The 12954-nt window shown below is 33.4% G+C and overlaps 1 protein-coding gene across 7 annotated transcripts in view; it reads right to left on the bottom strand.

The window, feature by feature from the left end:
* The window catches only part of LOC145268614 (protein phosphatase 3 catalytic subunit alpha-like), a 435971-nt gene that overhangs the window by 121169 nt on the left and 301848 nt on the right, over positions 1 to 12954 (bottom strand). For all 7 annotated transcript variants that reach the window (XM_080124090.1, XM_080124087.1, XM_080124089.1 and 4 more), the window contains exon 10: positions 9223 to 9300. In XM_080124090.1, coding sequence (XP_079980216.1) covers positions 9223 to 9300 — 78 coding nt within the window. The remainder of the gene's footprint in view (positions 1 to 9222; positions 9301 to 12954) is intronic.

Here is a 12954-nt window from a genome sequence, read left to right on the forward strand (position 1 = left end):
AGAGATTGCATATAAATGAATTAAATGTTTCAAGATATCGGTCGGTCGGTCGGTCAGGCTTTAAATTCCATTTTCAGCAGAGTATTACCACTGTCGACCAAGGGAATGTATGGAAGTTGAACCTGGCCAGTAAGGGTTCAGAACATGCGTTGCGCAAAGAGAAAAACTATGAGAACGACATGATGGATGTTAAATGCGAGTCTTAAAAACAGGCTTAAATCTGATGACCTGAGAGGAAGATTAAATATGGACAGTACAGGGAAAGGAGAGTTGAACAGGAGACTTTGATGGTATGGCCACGTTGGAAGACTATAGTTCCTGTGTTATTCGGTTTAGAAAAATTGTGGTAGCAGGCCCAGTTTACGATGAAGTAACACATGGGAGGAAACGATAAAGATGGATTTGAGAGAAAGAGGGATAAACAAAGACCTGGCCAGAGATAGGTTGGTTTGGAAGTCAATTTTTATAAAGTGGCTAACAATTGTCAGTATATAAAACAGACGTTAAACTGATGGCGACGACAATAACAATGTAGCAATATACAAAAAAAAAAAAAATTTGAATTAAAAATTTTTTTTTATTGTAGATGGTTGAGCATCCCAAACAAGGCACAGTGCCACTAACCTGTTAGGGTCTATTATGAGAAAGATTTGCAATGGTACTATGTATGGAGTTCCGCGGCGAAATGTTTGTTCACATTACATTTGAACTTCTGCATGTCAGTACAATCAGCGAAGTAGAGGCCTGGGAATTCCAAAGTTTAGCAATTCGATAGAAGCTATTTAAAAGACTTTACGTCATCTAGGGATCTCAATAGTGAAGGGGTGACTTGCCTGGTTTGTCGGGAGTATTTATGTCGAGGGGGTACTAGTGCTTTGAGTTCGACCAAGCACTTACCGTTAAAGTACTTGTAAAACAGGAATAGGGATGCCACATTTTGGGGATGGGACAGAGGTTGGAGTTTGGCTGACAGTGTGGGGCCTATTAGGTTGGTCAGTCTTTTTTTAAACCTGTCTAGGAGCGAAAAACTAATGGCAGATGCAACAGCCCTGATGCGACAACAATATTTGATGGATGGGCAAATAGTGGTTTTGTAGAAACACAGGATACTCTCAGGTGGGAGTAACCTGCTAACACAGTAGAGAAAGCCCAGTTTCCTTGCAGCAGCCTTGGCAATCACTTCAGTGTATTTGTTCCAATTCATGTTGTCTGTGGATGTTAAGCCAAGGAGCTTGAGGGAAGTATTTGCAGGCCATTAGTCAGTGGTTGAGAAGGTTTCTTGTAATTATTAAAGGAAAAAAGCTTAGTCTTGGTGGCATTGAACATTACCATCTAGTTTTGGGCCAGATTATTTGCTTAAAATATCACATTACCATCTAGTTTTGGGCCAGATTATTTGCTTAAAATATCACATTACCATCTAGTTTTGGGCCAGATTATTTGCTTAAAATATCACATTACCATCTAGTTTTGGGCCAGATTATTTGCTTAAAATATCACATTACCATCTAGTTTTGGGCCAGATTATTTGCTTAAAATATCACATTACCATCTAGTTTTGGGCCAGATTATTTGCTTAAAATATCACATTACCATCTAGTTTTGGGCCAGATTATTTGCTTAAAATATCACATTACCATCTAGTTTTGGGCCAGATTATTTGCTTAAAATATCACATTACCATCTAGTTTTGGGCCAGATTATTTGCTTAAAATATCACAATAATGGCATACATAGAAAGAGCTTAATGATCAAAGAATTTTTTTGAAATTTTAAAAATTTGACTAAAAATAAGTTTGGATTATTTTTGTGGCTCGCACGTTTAGTCTCTAAACTCATATGCGGTTTGTCACATTTTTTTTACACTACTTTTTTCGGTAAAGTTCTAAGCATCACGGGGGTAAAAGCATCGCAGGAGTAAAAGCATCGCAGGGGTAAAAAAGAAAAATCTGATGCAAAACGGCAGCTTCATAGCGTTAACATTTTTATCATAACTTTCTTAAAATCCCTTCAAATATATCATGTACATTATTATTCATTAAAGCAGGTCAAGGGATATTTATTTCTAAACAAAATGGCAGTAACTTTTATTTGTTGCAGACTATTATCATCTTAGTTGTTTCACGACGTTTCGGCCAACTATTGCTCTGGCCTTCATCAGGTGGTAATCGCAACAGGATAGAAACTCAATCTCCTGCCTTCCATAGTTTTCGTATCACCACGTTTTGGCCAAATAAGCCTCTGGCCGGTTTTGGGTAGGATTGAAACTGCTATCTTCAGACAATTCTCACCTGAAATCGGAGAGATTCAACGTCTATCAACTGTGCCACGCGCCCCAAAAGGCAATCGAGGTTTAATTTTTTGGTCGGGTCCGTACCGAATAGTATTTATATTATTTAATTGGAATTCATTATCGAGATGAGTATTATTAATTTTTATTTATTGCGGACTATTATCCTTATCTTTTTTTAGTTGTCCTTTCACGACGTTTCGGCCAAATATTGCTCTGGTTTTTGTCAGGTGGTAATCGCCACGGGATAGGAACTTTGAATCTCCTGACTACACCCTCAGCAATTACTACCTTACGTAGTTGTTGTCGTCTCACCACAGGCAGTAATTGCAGTGGATGCAACCAGGAGATTCAGAGTTCCTATCCCGTCACGGTTATCACCTGATGAAGGCCAGAGGAATAGTTGGCTGAAACGTGAAACAACTAAGAAAAGATGAGGATAATAGTCCGCAATAAATAAAAGCTAATAAAACTCATCTCGATAATGAATTCCAATTAAAATAATAAAATGGCAGTAGTTTGAGGACTTTGGATTTTTAAAACAGGAACATTTTAACTACCTTGAAATCTATGATTATCCAAAGCGTTTTTATTGTCAATGAGCATTGCTACATAATAACAGACAGTGCTGAATACGATATGAGTACTTTTAAGAATTAATACCAGCAGGGAAACTCAACATTACCCGGGATTGAATACGGATCAACAAATGTTCCACACTTCTAATACTTTTCTTATCGAAATCGGTGAAATCACTCACTTTTTTTTATTGATGACAAAAGAATGGCTTTCTTCGATTAGTTCATGTAGAATATGTAGAGGTAGCAGGGTTAATTCATATGGAAGGCCAAGGAAAACATGGGAGGAATGGATTAAGCTGAATTTGAGAGAAAGAGGGATAAATAAAGACCTGTCCAGAGATAGGTTAGTTTGGAAATCAATTTGTAAGAGCTGTCCAACACATGCCAGCATGTAAAACAGACGTTAAATGGAATACAACGATGACGATGATTAGGGCTCATTGGGCAAATTTATCTTTGACAACTAAATATTTTCATTTACTAGAAAAAAGGAAAGTTACTAACCAAATCAGTATGATTTTTGGAATATGACATCTTTGTTTCGTGATGAGTACGTACATCATAAAGATTTTTTGTTTTTTGTTTTTTTAAATAAGTGTAATTCTAAATATACGCTGAATTTTATGTTGAGACTTGAACGTATAAACATTCAAATTTCTTCATTTTTTTTTTTTTTTTTTTTCAAACAGCCTTTGTTAAAAAAAGTGTATTGTCCTATTAAACTTGTTTAATAAATAATTTGACTTTGCTCGTTTTCTTAAATAAAAAAAAAAAGTGAAGAAGCATTTTTCACTCCGTAATTAGCTTTAGAAGATTATCGGTGAAAAATCAAAATCGCCAAAAGATCTATCTATCTGGTCGGACTCCTTGCCTGGACCAATGTGACTCCAGTTTTCCTGGTTTCCTATCAGCTGCCTCATATTTTTAGGATCACAGTTGGCGTCGTGTGACATTGGATGTATGTGGATCTAATTTGTGCGCCCGTGCCGTGGTGTCCGCAGCAATACATTTCTCACCAGCTCTTGCTTGCTCCTCTGGCAGTGACCAGCAAATCGTAGACGTCGCTCCCTGATGGTAGCAGATATGGCAGGTAGGTTGCCATAAAGTTGCTTCTTCGTGGGATAATCTTACCAAGATATATTTAACACTGTTCATAACATAGGTCTATGTGCTTTCTTTCCAATCTTTTGGAGAGTGTCCAGGTTGCCGAAAGATAAGCATTTTATTATTTCTAATCACCATTTAAAAAAAAACAAACTGTAAAGCCTTGATGATATAGACTAGCCGACCAGACTCGGCACTGTCCACGATTACAGTTAGTGCAAATGAGACATCTTCTCTTCCCATCTGGTACAATACAACTTTATTCTGATGAAAGCAATTAATCGATAACTCAACAGTATTCTTATTACATTCTGCATTTATCTTTAAAAAAAAAAGTCATACTTAAACCCAAGACCTCTCACACCGTAAACGAAAAATCATACCCTAGGCTTGCATTACACTTCCATTTTATCGTTCATATATCATTTTACTCCATGCAACGCCCGTCCTCAACCTTCAATTGCCAGGTTTCATCTTCATATATCATCACACGTAGACAATGCATTCTAAAATTTCTGGTCAGTGAATGTGTCAGTCGGTCACACATGGATTAAACGGACACACCTCATTGTTAAAATACGGGCCAGGTAGTCCGAGATTTTTCAACCTTAAATAAGTGATTTTATTTACAACAGAATCAATATTTATCATTATATCAGATGAAAAAAGAACTTCCAATTTTCAATATGAACATTTAAAAACAAAAATCTCATTGGTCGTTGGGAAGGGAGGAGGGAATTCGCTGCATCTATTTATGACTCAGCATAAAAATAGAAAATGGTCAGAATCCGATATTTTAAGAAAAGCGTAAAAATTACACGTTAAAACTTTTTTTTTTTTTTCACCAATGAATGTAAGGAAATTGACGTTAATAAAAAAAGAGGAGGAGGAGGAGGAGCAGCCTTTTCTTAAGAATGGGCATATAGCATTTCTGACTAAAAAAACAATCGAACATATTGAATACCTACGGATTTCTGTTGTAATTTAAAAAAATTTTTTTTTTAAATTCTGAAATAGTAAAAAGTTAAAACCCGAAATCAATAACATTGCATTTCGTTTTATCTAGAGAGATAACCTTGAACACCTGCAGTCTGCCATCAAGTTATTCTGACATATACTATAATGTGACCCTTGCCAAAATTCATACTAGTTAACTTGATTGCTACTTACTGGCGTAGGGTTTGAATATTTACTACATTGAACACGTGTAAGGTAGGACACACAATTGCGTGCAAAATACTTTCAATTTTGTAATTTTCTGTTGCTTTTCATTAATAAAATCTTTGCTAACAGATTAAACTTCTGACTAATTTATGTATCGAGATATCCAGGTAAAAAAAAAAAAAAAGTTTGGCAAAATTTATAAACGTCTTTCAACAAAACATTTCATATGCCCATTCTAAAGAAGCAAAAAAACAATGCACAGCGGAGAGGGGGGGGGGAGAGGGATTGTGGTCTTTTCGTTACCGATACGAACGTTTGGGAATAATAACAAACCTACCTTTCCGGTTGAAATTTTGAAATTTTAAAAATGGGATCACGAACAACGGAAAGAAAAACAATGGACATGATTTCTCACCTTTTGTGTTTATTTTGAAATTTTTAAAAAATGTCCGTAAAAAGAAGTGATTGCTGGGTTTGAGAGGAAAAGTGTGCCTTTTATTACGACAGAAGAATGAAAAACCTACCTTTCCGGTTATGAATTTGAAATGGGAGTCAAACAAAAATTCAAATATTCATGGTTGCCTGTGGTGATAACGTGGAGGGACCAGGAGATAGTCACCACTGATGGGTGTCCGATACAAAATGAAAAACCTGACACTGACTTCAAAGGTAACAGCTAAGAATGCGTGACTATGCAAAGCGTTGGCATCTTCAGCAGCTGAAAGAGCTCAATTTAAATGGAGCAATATTCGCATCTGCAATGGAGCTGTTGAACGCAAGACAGCTTGCGTTGTTTTTGGCAAATTTTGAGAGTCACATTTGGATTATTTTCTTTTATGTTATCCATATGGTATATAGCGGATTTTTTGTTATCCATATGGTATATAGCGGATTTTTTGTTATCCATATGGTATATAGCGGATTTTTTGTTATCCATATGGTATATAGCGGATTTTTTGTTATCCATATGGTATATAGCAGATTTTTTGTTATCCATATGGTATATAGCGGATTTTTTGTTATCCATATGGTATATAGCGGATTTTTTGTTATCCATATGGTATATAGCGGATTTTTTGTTTTCTAGAACAGTCACAAAATTCTACTGCAATCAACGAAATGACTCCTAAAATCCAATCACTAATGTCTATACCAAACTGACAAGATGTGTTATTTGTTAGGCCTCTTGGGAATGAGGTAGATCAATAAAAAGTAGTAACTATATAAGATTATGTAAATAGCCAATGGATGCACATAGGCAAATGCATACAAAACGCGAAATGACATCACTGTAAGGAAAAAGACTGTAAAAAAGAGCGAGTGTCCATTAAAGACAATCACGTGAGACGTCACAGCCATAATTCGTGCGGCGGCAGAATGAGAAAATAAAAGTCGTTGCACGGAAAAGTGAGTCTAAGTTATTCATCGTCTTGGTCTCCTTTGTGACATAGACTGCTACAACGTGTTGGGTTTACGCGTTTCAACATGGATATAAATACAATGTGGCAAGCGGGGAGGGGGGGGGAGAAAGCTGAAATCTGGGGAGCCAGATACCTCTGTCTGTGTATGTATGGAGAAAGATAGAGGACAGAACAAAAACACTTTTCTTACAATTACAATCAGGTCCAACAAAGTCAAAATTAAGAGAGATGCACCAAGTATGAAGAGGAAGGAGACAGGAAGTCATTTTTTGATGATGAAGCAAAAATCATCTTACTAATAAAATTTCTTAGTACTAATATATATATATATGTTATATATATATATATGTTATATATATATATATATATGTTATATATATATATATATGTTATATATATATGTATATGTTATATATATATATATATATTATATATATATATATATGTTATATATATATGTATATGTTATATATATATGTATATGTTATATATATATATATGTTATATATATATGTATATGTTATATATATATGTATATGTTATATATATATGTATATGTTATATATATATGTATATGTTATATATATATGTATATGTTATATATATATGTATATGTTATATATATATGTATATGTTATATATATATATATGTTATATATATATATATGTTATATATATATATATGTTATATATATATATATATATGTTATATATATATGTATATGTTATATATATATGTATATGTTATATATATATATGTTATATATATATGTTATATATATATATATGTTATATATATATGTATGTTATATATATATATATATGTTATATATATGTATGTTATATATATATATATATGTTATATATATATATATGTTATATATATATATATGTTATATATATATATATGTTATATATATATATATGTTATATATATATATATATGTTATATATATATATGTTATATATATATATATGTTATATATATATATATGTTATATATATATATATATATATATATATATATAGTAATTTATAAAATATATATGGCGATTAAGCTACACTGAATATTCCGTGTTTCATCCACTCTAGGACTCTTCAGGCTTATGCGCGAATAAAAACGATAAACAACCACAGAATTCCCGCATAAGCCTGAAGAGTCCTAGAGTGGATGAAACGCGGATTATTCAATGTAGCTTAATCGCCATATATATTTTATAAATTACTAACTAGCTCTACCTACGTATTGAGCACTTTTGAAGTAAATACTTAAAGTTTACGCATAAATCTATACTTTCGTATATCAATTTTATGTGAGTAAATTAAGTAGTTATGTTTTGAGAACTGGTTTCTTCTGTGGAAAGCAACCATTTTTTAAGTTGCCTGATGAGGTCTTGGTTTTAATCGATCATCTGTCCAAAACATAAGAATGTCCAATGTCATAAATTTGTTTATATTAATAAAAATATATCTTGCTCTGTAAGGAAAAAGTGTAAGGAAAAATTCAAGATGGCGCCCGACTCTCTCTTTAACACGGTAAGATATCCTCAACACGGCACAAGAAGCAACAGCCACACGATTCCCCAGCCAACTCAATCGTCACTCGCCACGTCTTTCCCCTCACCCGCTTTTATCGTCGTTCTAGGCCGGCTAAATTTGCATATTCCGAGAATTTGTGTGACTTTGCGAGACATCATACTTTACAAAAGACGGCGGTCGCCATCTTGGTCTTTCTTTTCTATTTTTGGTCGGTAACGCTGAGCTGGTCTCGAGGTAAGTCTTTTTCCCCTCATCCGTCTCTCCCACGTACCCACACAACACGCAAACACGCGGGCGCTTATCTCCTGGATGCACGTTACATGCTCTTTTATTGAGCACTCTTTATAACCTTGTTAAAGTCATTAGTTATCACTCTTGAATACTTTTAACTTGGTGTGCGTGCGTGTGTGTGTATATATATATATATATATATTAGTTTTTATGGAAAAATATATATGAAGGTGGATTTCGATGAAAAAATCAAGAACTTGTATGTATGAAAGTCTTTGCTCCAAATATGGAATTGATTCTGAAATAAAATAAAAACCTATCCAGAGATGGGTTAGCTTCAAAGTGACTTTCTAAAATTGGTCCCCCACATGTCAGCATGTAAAATGGATGCTTAACTGAATATAGTGGTGCCAATGATTGTCAACGATCTCAGGTTTTAATACTTTTTTAATCATTCATCTTCAAACAACTCCATTGGATGCAAACGAAGTCAGCTTCCATCACACGTCAGCGAGATGCTCTAAAATGCTGCACCAGGCACGAAAAATGTTCGGACGGCATAAATATTTGAATTTGTCATGAAAAGAGCGACACATCATAAACTAAAGCTCGAAAAACGGATCACAAACAAAAGTGGATGAAGACGACTTTCTTTGTGTAGGATTGTGCTTATCGAAAGAGCGAGTGGAGTGAGAAAGGTGTGTATGTGTCAAAGACCAGCGAACAGGGGGTAGATTGTACCGATGCGGATAAGCTTGTAAAAACCGATCATAAAAAAACAGGTTGTGGGAGAGTGAATAAAATATTAGGTGAAGATGACGAAAAAAAAAAAAAAAAAAAATGGTGGTGGGGATGGAGAGGAGGCAGGTGGTCATAGAAACGGTGGACTTACCTTCGAATGTGTCATCCCCCTCTGTCATCAACTCATCATCCGAGCAAATATTGAGGACGTTTACCAGCATCTCTGTAACTGCAAAAGGAGAAGGGAAGAAAAATTAAAACTCATATTTTTACATCAAAATAAAAAAATCTTTGAGAAAAAAAAACAAAAGAGAATATATATAAATTTAAAATTTTTAATAAACTGTTTTGAAACCACATTAAGACGCAAGTATTGCATAAAAATTTTTTAAAACTTGTATCAAGGCTGTGTACTAATATTGTTGCATGTGGTACTGTTGAAACAAACTTTTCACTGAACTTTTTCGGGCTTGTGGTCACTAACGTTATGAGAATTGGCAGAAATCTCTTAGAAGCATCTTTAATAAAATTAAAAGTTTTAAATAAACAGACAAACAATTTTGAAATCATGTTAAGATGCAAATATTAAAAAAAAAGAAAAATTAAATTTTTTTTTATAATTATTATTTTTTTAAACTTTAAATGTTTCTTATTAATTTCAGATAACAAAATATCCATCATAGGAGCAGAAAAACAGTTAAAAAAAAAAAAATAAAATGTCCATATCGTTGTATCAAGGCTGTGTGCTGATGTTATCATACTGTTGTACGGTATTGTTGGAAAATATTCTTCACCGTGAGCCGTTTCTTCAATTTTTAGAAAAGATTTCATAAATAGCCACCATTTGAAATTACAATAAATATTTTAATTTTATGCAAACTTGTTATTGCATAGCAAAAGATAATTTCAAGTTTTAGTTAAACAAATATTTGTATTTATGTCTGGAAGGATGGCTTCCTGGGTCCAGACAAAACTTACTTCACTCTTCTATTTTTTTTTTTAAGCCTGAAATAAATACCTTTTCTTTGGTCTTTCAGTGAGGATTAAAAATATAACTGCTATTCTGATCTTACACTTTGTCTTTTCTGTCCTCAGTGGAAGAACAATACTTCTAATTCATATTACCTATTCTTGAGGAACTCAATTTTTTCCATATTAGCAGTTAACCTTGTGTAGGGAGGCACATAAATAGAAATTAAAATAGATACGATCCTAATTTTAGGCTATGCAGACTTGTTACTCTGTAGAAAAGTAATATTAACAGTTTCGATGAAAACAAAAAGATTTTTTTTTTAATTCATTTCCCAAATTTTCTTATCGTTTCAGAAAATTTTATAAATGGCTACCAATGTAACAGTAAATATGATTCTATGTAGTCTTGTTACTGTTGAATAAAAAGTAATATTCAATCTGCAGATTGATATTTTATACTTTCAATTATCTTAAAAAAAACAAAACAAAAAAACAATACCCCCCCAAAAAAAACAAAACCGAAAAAAAAAAAAAAAAAAAAAAAAAAATTTATGAATTTTATTTCAGCTCAACTAAAAATGTTAAATCACTGCAGAGTTCAGTCCCCTTACACGCCTCTGCTATGCCAAGCACTGTAGAGTTATGTGCCCTTGCTTACTCTCGCACTATAAAACGATCTGATGATAGCCTGTTCACCATCTTCCACTATAATAAAGATTAATGTCTGTGTGTGTATATATGAATCCTGTTGCAAAGATTAGCAAATACTCCTTCATTTCCGCTTTTTTTCCATTCCGATTTACATTTTCTTTTTCTACATCTGTGGTATGGTCCCTGGATTTGGGAGAGGTCATGTTGGACAATGATATCATCTTTGGTTATTAACAAGAACCACACCCGACATTTAACATGAACTGTGAATAGATGTTTTAGCAAAGGAAAAAATAAAGAGTTATATAAATTAAAATTATGTAAAATAAGATTTACAAAAATTTATTCGATAAAAAACACACAACGCACGCTGTGTGTTCTTTGTCGAATAATAAATTTTTGTAAATTCTTAATTTACAAAGTTTTAATTTACATTTTAATACGATAGCATGTTTTTTTATTCTTTTGTGTGCCACGCTTACATCCAGATCGTTTAATATTTATGTTCTTCTATTTCTTGTCATAAATAATTTTACCAAGAATTCTTCATAAGTTTTGGTTTCGACTATAGCTGATGGCACTTAAATCATCTATTTTTTTTTATAAATAATTTTATCAAGAATTCGTCATAAGTTTTGGTTTCGGTTATGGCTGAAGAAACTCAACTTGTATATGTATGTATATATATATATATATATATATATATATATATATATATATATATATATGTATTTTTTTTCATAAGTTTTTATTTCTATTTCGATTCAAACTAATGCATCCAAGTCATATGTATATATTTTATATTTTTGAAATCGCAACTTTATAACATAAAAATTGATAGAACATTAATTCTATAATAACATACAAAATCTGCAAGAATTAAAATATCATATTTAAACGTACTTTATGACAGGGCTTTGCCGGGCAGTAGTGCTAGCTTAGGTAAATACTTTTGCAGCTTTAACAAAAAAGCTACAATAATTACACGGAACATCTACGGAATGCGAACATCAATATATTACATATGAAGGAGTCTCCTGTGGAATTTCCACAGGTCCCGCTAATTTATATTATATCAAGCTCTATTCCATTTTGAGCTTATTGAGCTTTTTCATCAGGTTAGGAGTATCAAATACTAGTATTAATATTTATACTCGTTTGCAATTTACAGAATGACGCATTTAGTAAACTTAACTATAACCGTTTTGAATGGAACTTTTTTTTTTTCCACCCCAAACAGGGCACAGTGTCCCTTTGATGACTAGTTGGATGGATACTATGTAGGGAGTTGAGCAGCAAGATGTCTGTCCACATTACACTTGAACTTCTGCATGTCAGTACAGTTGGGAAAACATGAATCTGGAGGGGAGTTCCAGAGTCTAGCAGTTCTGAGGAAGGCCCTATTACTGCTTACATCTTGGGATCTCTGCTGTGTGGGGGGTGGGACTTGGCTGCTTGTTGAGTTCTTCGGTGGGTATTTACGTTGTCACTCTAGTGTTTCTGCCATTTTCTTAGATATGTGTTCATTTGTGTTCCCCTTGTACCTGGGTTATAGAGGGTGGTGTCATCAGCAAATATACCCATCTCAGAGACAATTTCATCAGGGAGGTCATTTATGAATATTAGGAATAATAAAGGTCCAAGGATAGACCCTTACGATACACCCACATTTATATCATATTGTTTAGATGTACAATCATCAAGGACAACCTGGATTCTTCTCTTATTTAAAAAGAATTTGATTATGTTAAGTATTCGTTCAGTGATACCATATGATCTGATACCCCGTCAAAACCCTTAGATATATCTAGAGCTACCATTTATAATGGCCTGGGGGCCACTCGAGGATAAGGCTTAATAAGCATACAGTGGCCAATGCGACAATATTGTAATAATCGTTAGGAGTGGAAATTTGATAAATTGGATTATTTAAGGGGAACGGCTCATCAAAAACTTGTTTACGTTGGACTTGAAGACAACCATATTGTAGTCAGCTGGAAAGCAAGCAAACAGAAGACAGTTCCACAGGCGTACAGTTCTAAGAAAGAAACTTTTTTCTACGTTTAGGTTTAGGCATAGATAAAGAGTGGGGGAAATTATTGATAGTGTTTTCAGTTAAACGAGTGTTTCTATATATATTAAAAAAGAATTTCTACAGCGGAATATTTCACATTATACCAGCCAAGGGAGGTAATAAAATCTCAGCAAATTGTTTCTTCTTAAAAACAACAGATTTATTGGAATCTGGAGATATGACTCA

This window comes from Euprymna scolopes, chromosome 44, assembly GCF_053919585.1.
Source record: "Euprymna scolopes isolate OS-2025 chromosome 44, ASM5391958v1, whole genome shotgun sequence".
NCBI classification, from domain to species: domain Eukaryota; kingdom Metazoa; phylum Mollusca; class Cephalopoda; order Sepiida; family Sepiolidae; genus Euprymna; species Euprymna scolopes.